This window comes from Hoplias malabaricus, chromosome 7, assembly GCF_029633855.1.
Source record: "Hoplias malabaricus isolate fHopMal1 chromosome 7, fHopMal1.hap1, whole genome shotgun sequence".
NCBI classification, from domain to species: domain Eukaryota; kingdom Metazoa; phylum Chordata; class Actinopteri; order Characiformes; family Erythrinidae; genus Hoplias; species Hoplias malabaricus.
Window position 1 is genome coordinate 28,494,221 of NC_089806.1, and position 12,429 is coordinate 28,506,649.

The window sequence follows — 12,429 nt, forward strand, 5'->3', positions numbered from 1 at the left end:
ATTGACTAAGACATAGTCTGAGTAAGTCACAAGTACATTAGGCACTTTAGGAGGGGCAATGTGTCACTGCAATGTAAGCCAGGCTAAAAAGGGGTGTATTTAGCGACAGGGATGCACTTTCATGTGTGTGTTAGGGGCGAGGGGTGCGGACTGACGGATGCGGACGCAAACGCTAAGAACACAGACTTTATTAACAAGAACTTAACGAAACAAACACAACACGACTGGGGCATGAAACGAGCAAGGGAAATGAGCAAGAGAAACGAGCAACACTACACAGAACACGAAGAACAAATGAACCATACGAAGAACACGAAGAATAATGAACGCGAAACACGGAACAATGAACGACACCAGGAAGTGAGGGAAGGGGACCTAAATACACCAACAAACGAGAAAATGCTGAAACGGATAACAAGGGAAAAGACGAGGAGGCAGAACAAAGGCGGGGCATGAACATAAACAAAACAAAGCCATGTGCGGAGACAGAAAACAAACCTGACGAGACAAGGGCGTGACAGATGCCCCCTACTGAACGCGCAACTCCCAGGGCGCGTAACCTAGACCCCCCAGAAGCTGGTGCAGGAGGGAGCACGGAAAACAAGAGACTAAGACAAGGAACCGTGGGGCTGGAGACAAGAGACTAGAATTTGGACAGAAGAAAAGACTGACAAAGAGGAGAAACCGGTGAAGAATCTAGAAACAGAGACACGAAAGAACTAAAGACGGGTGGCAAAGCACTGAAACGAAGAGAACGGACTGGGGACAGAAGACAGAACTAACAGGGGATGGGACCTGGGACTGGAAAGGACTACACTGAACAGGAGTGTTTACATGAGACTGGACGAGAGTGGACAAATGTGACTGGACGGGGTGCTTAACATTGGGCAAGACACTGGAAGGGAACAAGGACTGGATGGGAGACAGGACAGACGATGGGACTGAGTGCTGGGAATGGACAGGAGACGGGACAGAGGGTTGAAACGGGAACTGCTGCAGAACAGGGGCAGAGACATGAGGCTGGACAGGAGATGGGTCTTGAGACAGGACAGAGGTTTGAAACGGGGACTGAGGCAACACAGGAGCAGAGGCAGGGGACTGAAACAGAGACCGGACAGAGGTTTTACTTGGTGACTGGATAGGGCTAACAGGGGACTGGACAGGACTAGGCAGGGGAACAGGTACCAAGACGTTTACAGGAATGGACATGAACACCGTTACAGGGACAGGAATTGAAACCAACACAGACAAGGGTACAGGGACAAGCACAGAGACAGGAATCAGGACAGGGACAGACAGCGGAACTAAAACAACATGGCGGTGCCCAGGGCTGGCAAATGTCTGTGGAAATGTCTGAGGGACCAGCCTGGGCACAGTTCTGGGGATCGGCCCCGAAGTGCTTGGGGCCGTCCCATAGACATGACCTTGAGTGGCCGGGGCCACAGTCACGGGGGCTGAAACGGCCGTAGCCACAGTCACGGGGGCAGAACCGGCCGTAGCCACAGTCACGGGGGCAGAAACGGCCGGGGAAGCCGCCTTCTCTGGGGCTGGAGCGGCCGGGGAAGCCGCGTTCATGAGGACAGGAGCGGCCGGGGAAGCCGCGTTCATGAGGAGAGGAGCGGCTGGCTGCGCCGCTTCCACGAGGAGAGCGGACGGATGCGGACGCAAACGCTAAGAGCACAGACTTTATTAACAAGAACTTAACGAAACAAACACAACACGACAGGGGCATGAAACGAGCAAGGGAAATGAGCAAGAGAAACGAGCAACACTACACAGAACACGAAGAACAAATGAACAATACGAAGAACACGAAGAATAATGAACGCGAAACACGGAACAATGAACGACACCAGGAAGTGAGGGAAGGGGACCTAAATACACCAACAAACGAGAAACAGCTGAAACGGATAACAAGGGAAAAGACGAGGAGGCGGAACAAAGGTGGGGCATGAACATAAACAAAACAAAGCCATGTGCGGAGACAGAAAACAAACCTGACGAGACAAGGGAGTGACAGTGTGAGGGTGCTGAGGTTACATCAGCCCCTGGGACACATGGGAGCACATGAACTCCATGTAAAATGGTTAATTAAACGTTAACAGGGAGTTCTAAACAGAAATTATGGTGGCAAAGTGTCAAGTGGACATGTTACTGGCAAAGTGTCAGGTGGACAGGTGTCTTTGTAAACTAGTTTGTGTCACTGTCATGCACACTCAAGCATGCACACTGTTTAGATATGAGTGGTGGCTTATTACAGGCGAGTTAGTCTGAGCTTTCTGGCAACTTTCTGTTTTGAGTGCACCTGCTTTGGAGAACGTGTTAAATAAAAGGAAGAAAAATGAGCCATTTTCTTCTTCGGATTCTTCTGTTTCACCACAATCTATTCAACTATCCATCCATCCATTATCTGTAACCGCTTATCCAATTTAGGGTCGCGGGGGGTCCAGAGCCTACCTGGAATCATCGGGCGCAAGGCGGGAATACACCCTGGAGGGGACGCCAGTCCTTCACAGGGCATCTATTCAACTAGCAGGTTTAAATTTACACACAATAAACAAATAAACTGCAAACACACATTCAGAAAATGTATACAGTCCTATAAGTGGTACACTGAAGTCAATCAGGGTGGCACGGTGGCGCAGCAGGTAGTGTCGCAGTCACACAGCTCCAGGGGCCTGGAGGTTGTGGGTTTGATTCCAGCTCCGTGACCCTAAATTGGATAAGCGGTTACAGATAATGGATGAAGTCAATCAAGTTGAAACACATCTTTTCTGTGTGCTCTCTCTGCTTCTCTCTTCTGCACTCATTGGCTTTTCTGTGTAAACTAGTAAAGTAGGACCAAGTCACATGATCCATTCCCTTCTATCACAGCTGCATTCCAATCAACAACTAAAACTGGTCATTAATTGAGCATGTGAACAGTGTTCCCACAAGATACATTTTCATTCCCATGAAAATGTCAGCACAAAATCAGCTCTTGTCAATGCAAAAATATCACTCATAGTGATACAACTCACAATGTGCAGCATGATGTAATCGCCTAGTCTAGGAGCACTATCAATGCGAACCAGGATGCCATCTTTTATGGAGGTGCTTAAGCCTACAGCCAGACGATCTGTTCTTGTGCTGGGTCGCTCATTGGTGGGCCATGTGTATGTGATCAGTCCTCCACCTTTTCCAAAGATGTATGTGGTTCCAGCTGCAGAGAAATGAGAAACAAAAAAAGGTAAAAAAATTGCACTGCACCCAGAAGTCAGCTGTTTGGTCATCAGTTTAAAGGTATCACACAGGGTGCAATTAGTGTGTACCAGGCTACCAGGCTCAGCTGTGCTTTTCTTCAACAAAAAAATATTGCCAACTATAAATATATAGTTGTATCATAATAATATAAATATATATATATATAAGTATATAAATATATATATATATCAAGTGAGGCAAATAAAATTGTTTTTCATGCTAGTAGGGGCAGCAGTCTGAACTTCAGCCATAAAATATATGTTTATACCAGGGGTCCCCAATTACTTTTCCTCAAGGGCCACATCCAACCAACATTGCAAAATCAAGGACCAGTGTGTAATTCTCATACAATTTAATATAGTACGCGACAAGAGTTTTAATTTGTGTAATCATATTATTATTATGCTGTTTATGATTATTATTAAGTCTGTAAATAGACCTAAGTAACTACAGTTATTTGATTTTACTCACCATTCAATGAGAAAAGTGACAACAGTGGGTTGAAACGAGACCTGAGATTGGGACGGAGCTTATTGATTTGTTTGCTTTTATCTTTTTGGCACCAGTATCATTAAGCCCCAACCACACTAGGTTTGTATATTTCACTTAGGCTGCTTCTCATTACCCTTCCTGGACCAGGGCCTTGTCATGGCGGAAGGGCTTGTGTGGTCTCAGGACCTCCAGGGCTATGTCGTCGGGAGCTGTTAGTAGCTCCCAGTTGGGTCTCCCATGGCGAACAGGTCTGGAGTGAAGATACAGACAAACATGATCCAAGAAGCATCCCTATGAGTACAACCATTAGAATTCAGTGTACCCTGCCCAGGAGAGGGTTGCCAGGACCTACCCCTGGAGCCAGGCCTGGGGGTAGTGTCCGGTGGCGAGTGCCTGGTGACCGAAGAGCGCATTTAACTGGTCCAGGCTCAGCCCAAAAAGGCAGCATGGGAGGATCATGTGGGCTTACCACCCACAAGATCCAGAGTAGGGGTATGGTGCAATGCCCATCGGGCACAGAGTGGGGGCGAAGGGGCCCCTGGCATTGTGGAACTTGTCAGCGGAAATGGTACGTGGAATGTAATTTTGCCAGGGGGGGGGGTAGGGGGGGGGGGTTGGGGGGGGTAAGAGCCTGAGCTGGTGCATAAGGTTGAAAGATACTAGTTACATATAGTTGGGCTCACCTCTACATACATCCTCGATAGGGGTTGGTCTCTCTCCAACTCAGGAGTTGCACAGGGTAAGAGGCGCTGGGCAAGTGTGGGGATATTCACAAGCCTCCGGCTGGCAGCTGTACAGCTGGAGTTTGTCCCAGTAAATGAGAGGGTCGCCTCAATGCAGCTCCGGCTTGCAGAGAGGAAAACTTTGACTGTTGTGCACCGAACAGCAACTCTGCCTTCTTGGAGGTAGTGAGTGGAGTGCTAGAGAGGATTCTATGCGCTAACTCTATTGTTTTGCTGGGGGACTTCAATGCTCACGTTGGCAATGACTGGGAAACCTGGAGAGGGGTGATTGAGAGGAATGGCCTGGCTTATCTGAACCCAAGTGGTGTGATGCTGTTGGAGTTCTGTACTAGTCATGGTTTTTGTACTCTCAGAGTTTGAGTTGTGTCTGCATCCTTGGCAGTAAGTCAAGCTTGTTCAGTGTGGCCATTGTTCGTCAGGGCTGTGCCTTATCTCCACTCCTGGCGAGGCATAGCCTGGAACAGGAAGGCTTCCATCGAGGGGCTCGGGAGGTGGCATCTGTGCTTTTTGCCAATTATGTTGTTCTTCTGGCTTCTTCGCATGGAGGCCTCCAGCGTTCACTTGAGCAGTTTGCAGCCGAGTGAGAAATGGTCGGTATGCGGATTACCACCTCCAAGTCTGAGGTCATTGTTATCTTCCAGAAACAGATGGCATGCCCCCTTCAGGTAGGGCGTGAGAACATACTCCAAGTAAAGGAGTTCAAGTATCTCAGGTTCTTGTTCACGAGTGATGGGAAGAGGGATCGTGAGGTTGACCATAGGTTAGGTGCAGTGTCTGCATTAATGCAGGACCATTGTGGTGAAGAGAGAGCTGAGCCATAAAGCAAAGCTCTCAATTTACTGGTCAGTCTACGTACCCACTCTCACCTATGGTCATGAGCTCTGGGTAATAACCGAAAGAACGAGATCGCAGATGCAAGCGGCCAAATTGATCTTTCTCCAACAGGTTGCTGGCCATATTCTCTGTGACCGACTGAAGAGCTCACTGACTAGGGCGGAGCTCGCAGTAGAGTCACTGCTCCTTCACATTGAGAGGTATCAGTTGAGGTGGTTCGGGCATCTGATGAGGATGCCTCCTGGACGCCTCCCACTGGAGGTATACCAGGCACGTCCAACTGGAAGAAGACCCCGGGCTAGACCCAGAATATACTGGAGGGATTATATCTCCCAGCTGGCCTGGGAACGCCTGGGGATCCCCAGGAGGAGTTGGTGGATGTTGCAAGGGACAGAGAGGTCTGAATTTCTTTGCTCGCCCTGTTGCCACCGTGACGCTGAAGCGGAAAAGATGATGATGATGATGATGTTTCTCAATACAAAATATGACTACAAATTCCCAAGGACGGGAGGACGCTGTGGTCGTTCTTTACTCGATGAATCACTTTTTCAGTGGTGGAAGTAAAAAAGAAAAAAAAAAAGACATCATGCTTAAGGTGCAAAATTCTGACACTTTGATGTCTCATCCGAGTGCATCCTCGATAATACGTGCGGAGCAAGAACAAATCCGGGGATTTGGGAAATTTGGGATTTCGGGACATTTCCTAAGAACACACAAAAAGCATATTGCGAAAGAGCTTTAGCCTGGTAAAACGGGCATGGCCAGCATGTGAGGCCAGCAGTCAGCACTGTAAACCCTCCTGCATACTGTCTCAGCAGTTACACATCTGAAGAGCGATGGTATTCTAGAAGTAATGGTGAAATACTAGAAATTTCACGTGCAAAAAATTGAGGACACAAACCCAATTTGACTATGGCCGTGTTGCCGGAGGGCCAAAGTTTTATCTGTTGTATATTAGGCCCACAGGCCACCTATTGGGGAACCCTGGTCTACACTAACCAGAGGTTCCTCCAATCTTTGACCTGTTTACAAATAACTGAACAGGGTATCTATGTATGCCTTGCATAAGCTTAAGTGCAAAATCATTACTCAAAATGGTTCTGGAGGCACTGTTGCCTTCGAGGCAGAAGAAACATCTTTGGTTACCAGCCAACAGACAGGGGCAAATGTGATTTGGCAGAGATTTCCAATACAACACCATAAACCAGTAAAGCTCTGCCTAGACCTCTGTGTCTGCCAGAAATGACTGTGAAAGAATATATGTGCCATGTAACTTTCTTTTTTTTGTTATTTTTTGTTATGTTCACAGGGCCATAGTAAAATTTATTCATCTTCAGGATATCAGTATTAATACTGTGTCTTCAGTGAGCCTTTCAGATTTTTGAGACACTTTGAAAATAAAGAGATAATATCCGTGGAAGGAAGCTAAACGTAGTTTTCCACGGCATGAAAGTTGTGTTTGTATTTTGCCATCTAGCGGCGACAGAATGCAACTAGTGCACTATTTAAGGTGAAGCAGAAAATCCAAATGAATAAATTGCTTATCCTTTGTATCCCCGATGTGTACTCTGAATTTTTTCACTCTTTTGGCATCTGGTATTTTGGCATCTGAATTTGGTCTATCGAATTTGAGCCACTTCGAAATATATTGTTTGAATTTTTTTCAGCTTGAATTTAAAAAAAAAAAAAAATATTATTATTAACAGTGAAAACGTGTTCTTGAAAATTCAAGAGTTCAATTCAATAGCAATTATATTCAGATGCACAATTGCGAAGCAAAATATTCAGAGGTGGAAATCTGAAGACTTAAATTCAAAAGCAACAAAATTCAGATGCATAATTTTAGAGCAAAAAAAATTCTGTGCTACAAATTTAAAGGTAGTAATATTGCAAAATCTGATGAGACAGATTTGCTTCTATATAAGGTGGAACGAAATATTTGATTATAAAAATTGTGGATAAGATCTGCCTCAACATACACAACATTTATGGTAGAATGGAAAACCGATAAGTAACACCAGCTTTGTCTAGTCAAAATATTTCCGGTGGATTTGGACAGAAAAAGCTTGTAATACAGGGAAATACTGGCTGCATGTTTACATTTTTTTTGCCAAGATAGATGTTTTAGTGAAATGATGAACACTTTTCTGTGTAAATGTCTTGATTATGGCACTTTCTTCTTTCTACTTACAGTCCAAGCTTCATGTCTGGGGAGGAGGGGGATGAGGCAGACAGCTCCCTCCACTGTTTTGAAACTGTATTATAGTTCTGATTTTAAATGGTTGGTGTCAGTGTTACAGATTGCTCCTTTAAGTTCCTAGTTTTTCAGCACTGACCTGCTGCTCTCAGCTCTGCAGCAAAACAACACTGTAAGAGCAACTGTAGGAGGAACTGTGACTCCATTGGCTGCTGATTGGCTAAATAAAGGTGATGACCAATTAGAAGTGCATTGTCTGTTTAGGAGCCATGGGGTATCTGCCCCTTTCTCCGGCTGAGAGGAGGTGTGTGTTTCTGTGTCAAACCATCACCATAAAATGTGATCTCAAAAATACGGAGCATGAAACTACATCTGGCCTTCTGAGCTATGTCCTGCACTGCAGATGGCTGCAACTCATTAACGCAGGTTGGCAAATGGCACAGAATGGTTTTTAAAATAAAATCTTAAAGTATTCAATTTACAGCTTATATTGCATTGAAACCCCCATATAAAAAATTATATTACTATGTGTATTGTGACACCCCTATGAAGAACCCTTTCATGATGCAAAGAAACATTTAATCATGCAAAAGTTTCTTCACGTGTTTAGGGTTCTATATAGAACCATTTCACCCCTCAGGGCTGTACTGTCCCTGGACCTCCAGAATCCCCTTGATTTTGGGAACTCATCTGCACATGTTACTGCCTCAACACAGAGGTCCTCACACCCAGACCCCACTGGCTCATCCTAGATGTGGGAGTTGGAAATAGATGTATTCTGTCCAACAGGGCTCTGAGGAAGACCTGATGCGTGGTGTATTAGGTGATGAATGATATAATATATCTGTATCGTTTAAAAAAGACATGTTGATATTCTGTCAGTGAATGATATTCAAATACATCTTTCACTACTACATACAATATTTTATATTTTTTATCCCCAACATTTAGCTTAAACATGTAATGTCATTATTGTTTCAAGTGGGATAACCTGAGAAATAGTGTTGTATATTTTGGGTATAAAAACTTAAAGATCGTTGTGAGGTATTTCAAACCATGTGTTAAATGATGACTATGTATTGTTTTGTTTTAAATATCTATTTTTCAAACTTTTTCTTATTGTTATGTACAACCATTTTTAGTTTACAAGTTTACTCAATTTAGTTAACATTTAATTTATATATAGGCTACATGTGGTTCACTATATATATATATATATATATATTATCGATGACAGAAGAAGACACAGTCGAATTAGTGTTGTACCCTAGGAAATACCACTTTTCCGACTTGTAAATTGCACCCGAAATGCGGACAAATTTGTATTTACCACTGGTAAACTCTGGAATCTATATGATAGACGAGTTTACGAGATGTGACGTATATCGCAATATTTTACCTCTTCCCAGGAGGAAATGGTAAATATGCATTTGCATAGTTTTATTATGCATGTTTTCTTTAAATAAAAGTAAAATATTATGATCAGATTTGATATTACTCAAAGACCGTTTAGTTGTTATTTAATGACAAATCACTTTTTGTGCCGCCTAATAGAACAGTGTTTAGGCACCTAAGAAATGAGATTTAAGAAGCTATTATTATATTATAATATTCTTACTACTATTATTATTAATAATACCATTGCTGTTATTAATATCTGGACTCATACCTGTTTATATTTACAGTACCTTTCATGTTTTATGTTCTTTTGTCAGCTTGGGCAGTACAAATGTCAATAATCTATATGCCAATAAAGCACATTTGAATTTGAATTTGAATTTGAGAGAGAAAAGAGACAGAACTCAAGTGGCACATTTCAAGTGGATGCAAACACAGCATCATCTTGCCACCCACACCATGTGCTAATGCAGAGATAGATAGGTCAGACAAGGCACCCAACAACACTAATTCCTCAGTCACTGTGCATGCACAAAGAAAGCGATAAAATCGCTCATTGTTTCCTGTGCAGCAGGCAATGTGTCACTGGTGGGCGTGCCCAGCAACACACGAGCAAGCAGGTCCCCTGTCATTCCCCGATTTGACCAGGAGAGACGATTTGGATTGTGCACACCCAGCAAAGTTACGTCATGGGGAGCAAAGACACTACCGGTTACGCTACCGTGTCAGTACCAGATTTGCACCGCTGCCCGCTTGTGTACACTTCAATTATAGCTCCAATATTGTACTAATTTCTCCTTCGAGTATTATTGTAAAGACACAAGACACTTTTTGGTTGAATGCCATGTGTCCCCCACATCGTTAACGGTCATGTTTTTTTTTTTTATTATTATTGAAAACTACATCAACATGGATATCAGTTTAAAACTGTAAAGGACAGTGAGAAAAGGCTAACTCATGTTTATGTGTTTAGAATTACTCTTGAAGATAAAGGAAGTGTGAAGACCTGCTTTCTGATTGGTAGCCGTCACAGGCATGTTATCGCTCATTTGCATAGAGTTGAGCAGAGCTGAACTTCATTGCGTCACTAAATTATCGAAGGCTTTTGGTCTAAAAACACATTGGCTTCTCTGTGATAAATTGTAGAGTATAATTTTGTGTTAACACTCAAGATATGTACATATGGGCAGCACGGTGGCGCAGCAGGTAGTGTCGCAGTCACACAGCTTCAGGGGCCTGGAGGTTGTGGGTTCGATTCCCGCTGTGGGTGACTGTCTGTGAGGAGTTGGTGTGTTGTCCGCGTGGGTTTCCTCCCACAGTCCAAAAACACACGTTGCAGGTGGATTGGCGACTCGTAGGTGTGAGTGAATGTGTCTGTGTTGCCCTGTGAAGGACTGGTGTCCCCTCCAGGGTGTATTCCCACCTTGCGCCCAATGATTCCAGGTAGGCTCTGGACCCCCCGCGACCCTAAATTGGATAAGCGGTTATAGATAATGGATGGATGGATGGATATGTACATATATAGCAACTGCATTTTTTTTTTACAGCTATACTGTAAGCAGTGCTTTAACAATAGAAGACTTAAAAATAAACTTTTTAAAGAAACAGATTTTTTTGTCACTAAACAACTATAAAAAAATAAAGGGAACAATGTATATAAAGTATGTCTATAATTATTTGAAACAGATGACAACAAATAGTTGTCATTTTGTATGTGGAATTTCTGACAGATTTGGTTATTACAAAACTTCATCTGTTCAGCAGCCCATATTAAGCATAGTGTGATTCAGCTCTTCATGATGCACCACAGGAGACTTCTAAAAACCTAGTATGTGTGTTCATATCAACAATACTTCTCACATATGCAAGACACAGTGGTTAATGATAGACCCCAAACAGTGACAGATGTTGGATCTTGCATATTTTCCTGATATCTCAATGCCTGTTTTGTGCTTTTGTATTTAGCCTTAAATTTAATATTGAACTTGAAAAAAGATCTGGAAATCAGTGGCCTCATAGCTGGATATGGGCATGCCCAGGCATACACTGCTGTGACATCACCAAACATACAATACTGATGTGTGAAATTAAAATCAACAGTGCACAAGGGTGGTGATACTTTATGATGGTAAATTTCCCAGCAAAGGCGCTACCACAGATATCTCTGAAAGCCATTAAAGACATAGTCTCTCCAGCATGTTCTTGGTCTGCCCCAGGACTTCCTCCCCATTGGACATGCCCGGAACACCTCACCAGGAAGGCATCCAGGAGGCATCCGAACCAGATGCCTTAACCATCTCAACTGGCTTCTCTCGACGTGGAGGAGCAGCAGCTCCACTCTGAGTCTCTCCCGGATGTCAGAGCTAATCCTGTCTCTAAGGGAGAGTCCAGACACCCTGCGGAGAAAACTCATTGCAATCTTGTTCTTTCGGTCACTACCCAAAGCTCGTGACCACGGTGAGGGTTGGGACGTAGATTGAACGGTAAATTGAGAGCTTTGCTCTCTGGTGGTGATCAAGGGAGGATCATTTTCATCCACCCAATATCAGACATCATTTACACCAAAAAATCAACTAACAAATATATGTTTAGAATGAACTAAGCAATAATATCTCGGTGCACGGTGGCGCAGCAGGTAGTGTCGCAGTCACACAGCTCCAGGGACCTGGAGGTTGTGGGTTCGATTCCCGCTCTGGGTGACTGTATGTGAGGAGTTGGTGTGTTCTCCCCGTGTCCGCATGGGTTTCCTCCGGGTGCTCTGGTTTCCTCCCACAGTCCAAAAAACACATGTTGGTAGGTGGATTGGCGACTCAAAAAGTGTGAGTGTCTGTGTTGCCCTGTGAAGGACTGGCGCCCCCTCCAGGGTGTATTCCTGCCTTGCGCCCAATGATTCCAGGTAGGCTCTGGACCCACCGTGACCCTGAACTGGATAAGTGGTTACAGATAACGAATGAATGAATATATATATGAAAAAAAAAACGCTCCTTTTCTAATGGTAACCTTATGCCTACTCCTTATCTTAGAAGTATTCTCAAATTTACAAACAGACAGAGCATTTTGTTTTAAAATGTTGCACACTTTTTCTTTTACATTTACTCTGCCATAATGACTGATATATTAAAACAGAATCTGTGGTTTACAACGAAAAATTACTTTCTTCCTGTGGAATTTCTGTACTATCTAAATTTTTTATGTATGTCATAAAAGGTCCCCAATTTTTAAAAAAAATACTTTGCTTATTTTTCAGTATGTATGTTATTCTTTCTACTGGGAGATTTAGCAACATTTGTCTTCTCCATTGTGAAATATTTGGTCTGTGGGTTTTTTTTCCAAAACAATGCTGTTAATTTTTTTGCATTTAGAAAAATAAGATCCATGAGTATCATTTCTTATTTATTAAAATTATGATTTTCTGGCTTTATACCTAATAAAAACAATTTGGGATCCAATGGAATATCTTTAGGAATAATCTGCTCACACATCTCTCTTATCTCCTTACAAAATGTTTTAATTCTTGTACAC

At 43.4% G+C, this 12,429-nt stretch overlaps 1 protein-coding gene across 7 annotated transcripts in view; it reads right to left on the reverse strand.

Moving 5' to 3' along the window:
* Window positions 1–12,429, reverse strand: part of nrxn3b (neurexin 3b) — a 325,560-nt gene that overhangs the window by 93,972 nt on the left and 219,159 nt on the right. For all 7 annotated transcript variants that reach the window (XM_066677967.1, XM_066677970.1, XM_066677969.1 and 4 more), the window contains one exon: window positions 3,021–3,202. In XM_066677967.1, the coding sequence (XP_066534064.1) occupies window positions 3,021–3,202 (182 nt within the window). The remainder of the gene's footprint in view (window positions 1–3,020; window positions 3,203–12,429) is intronic.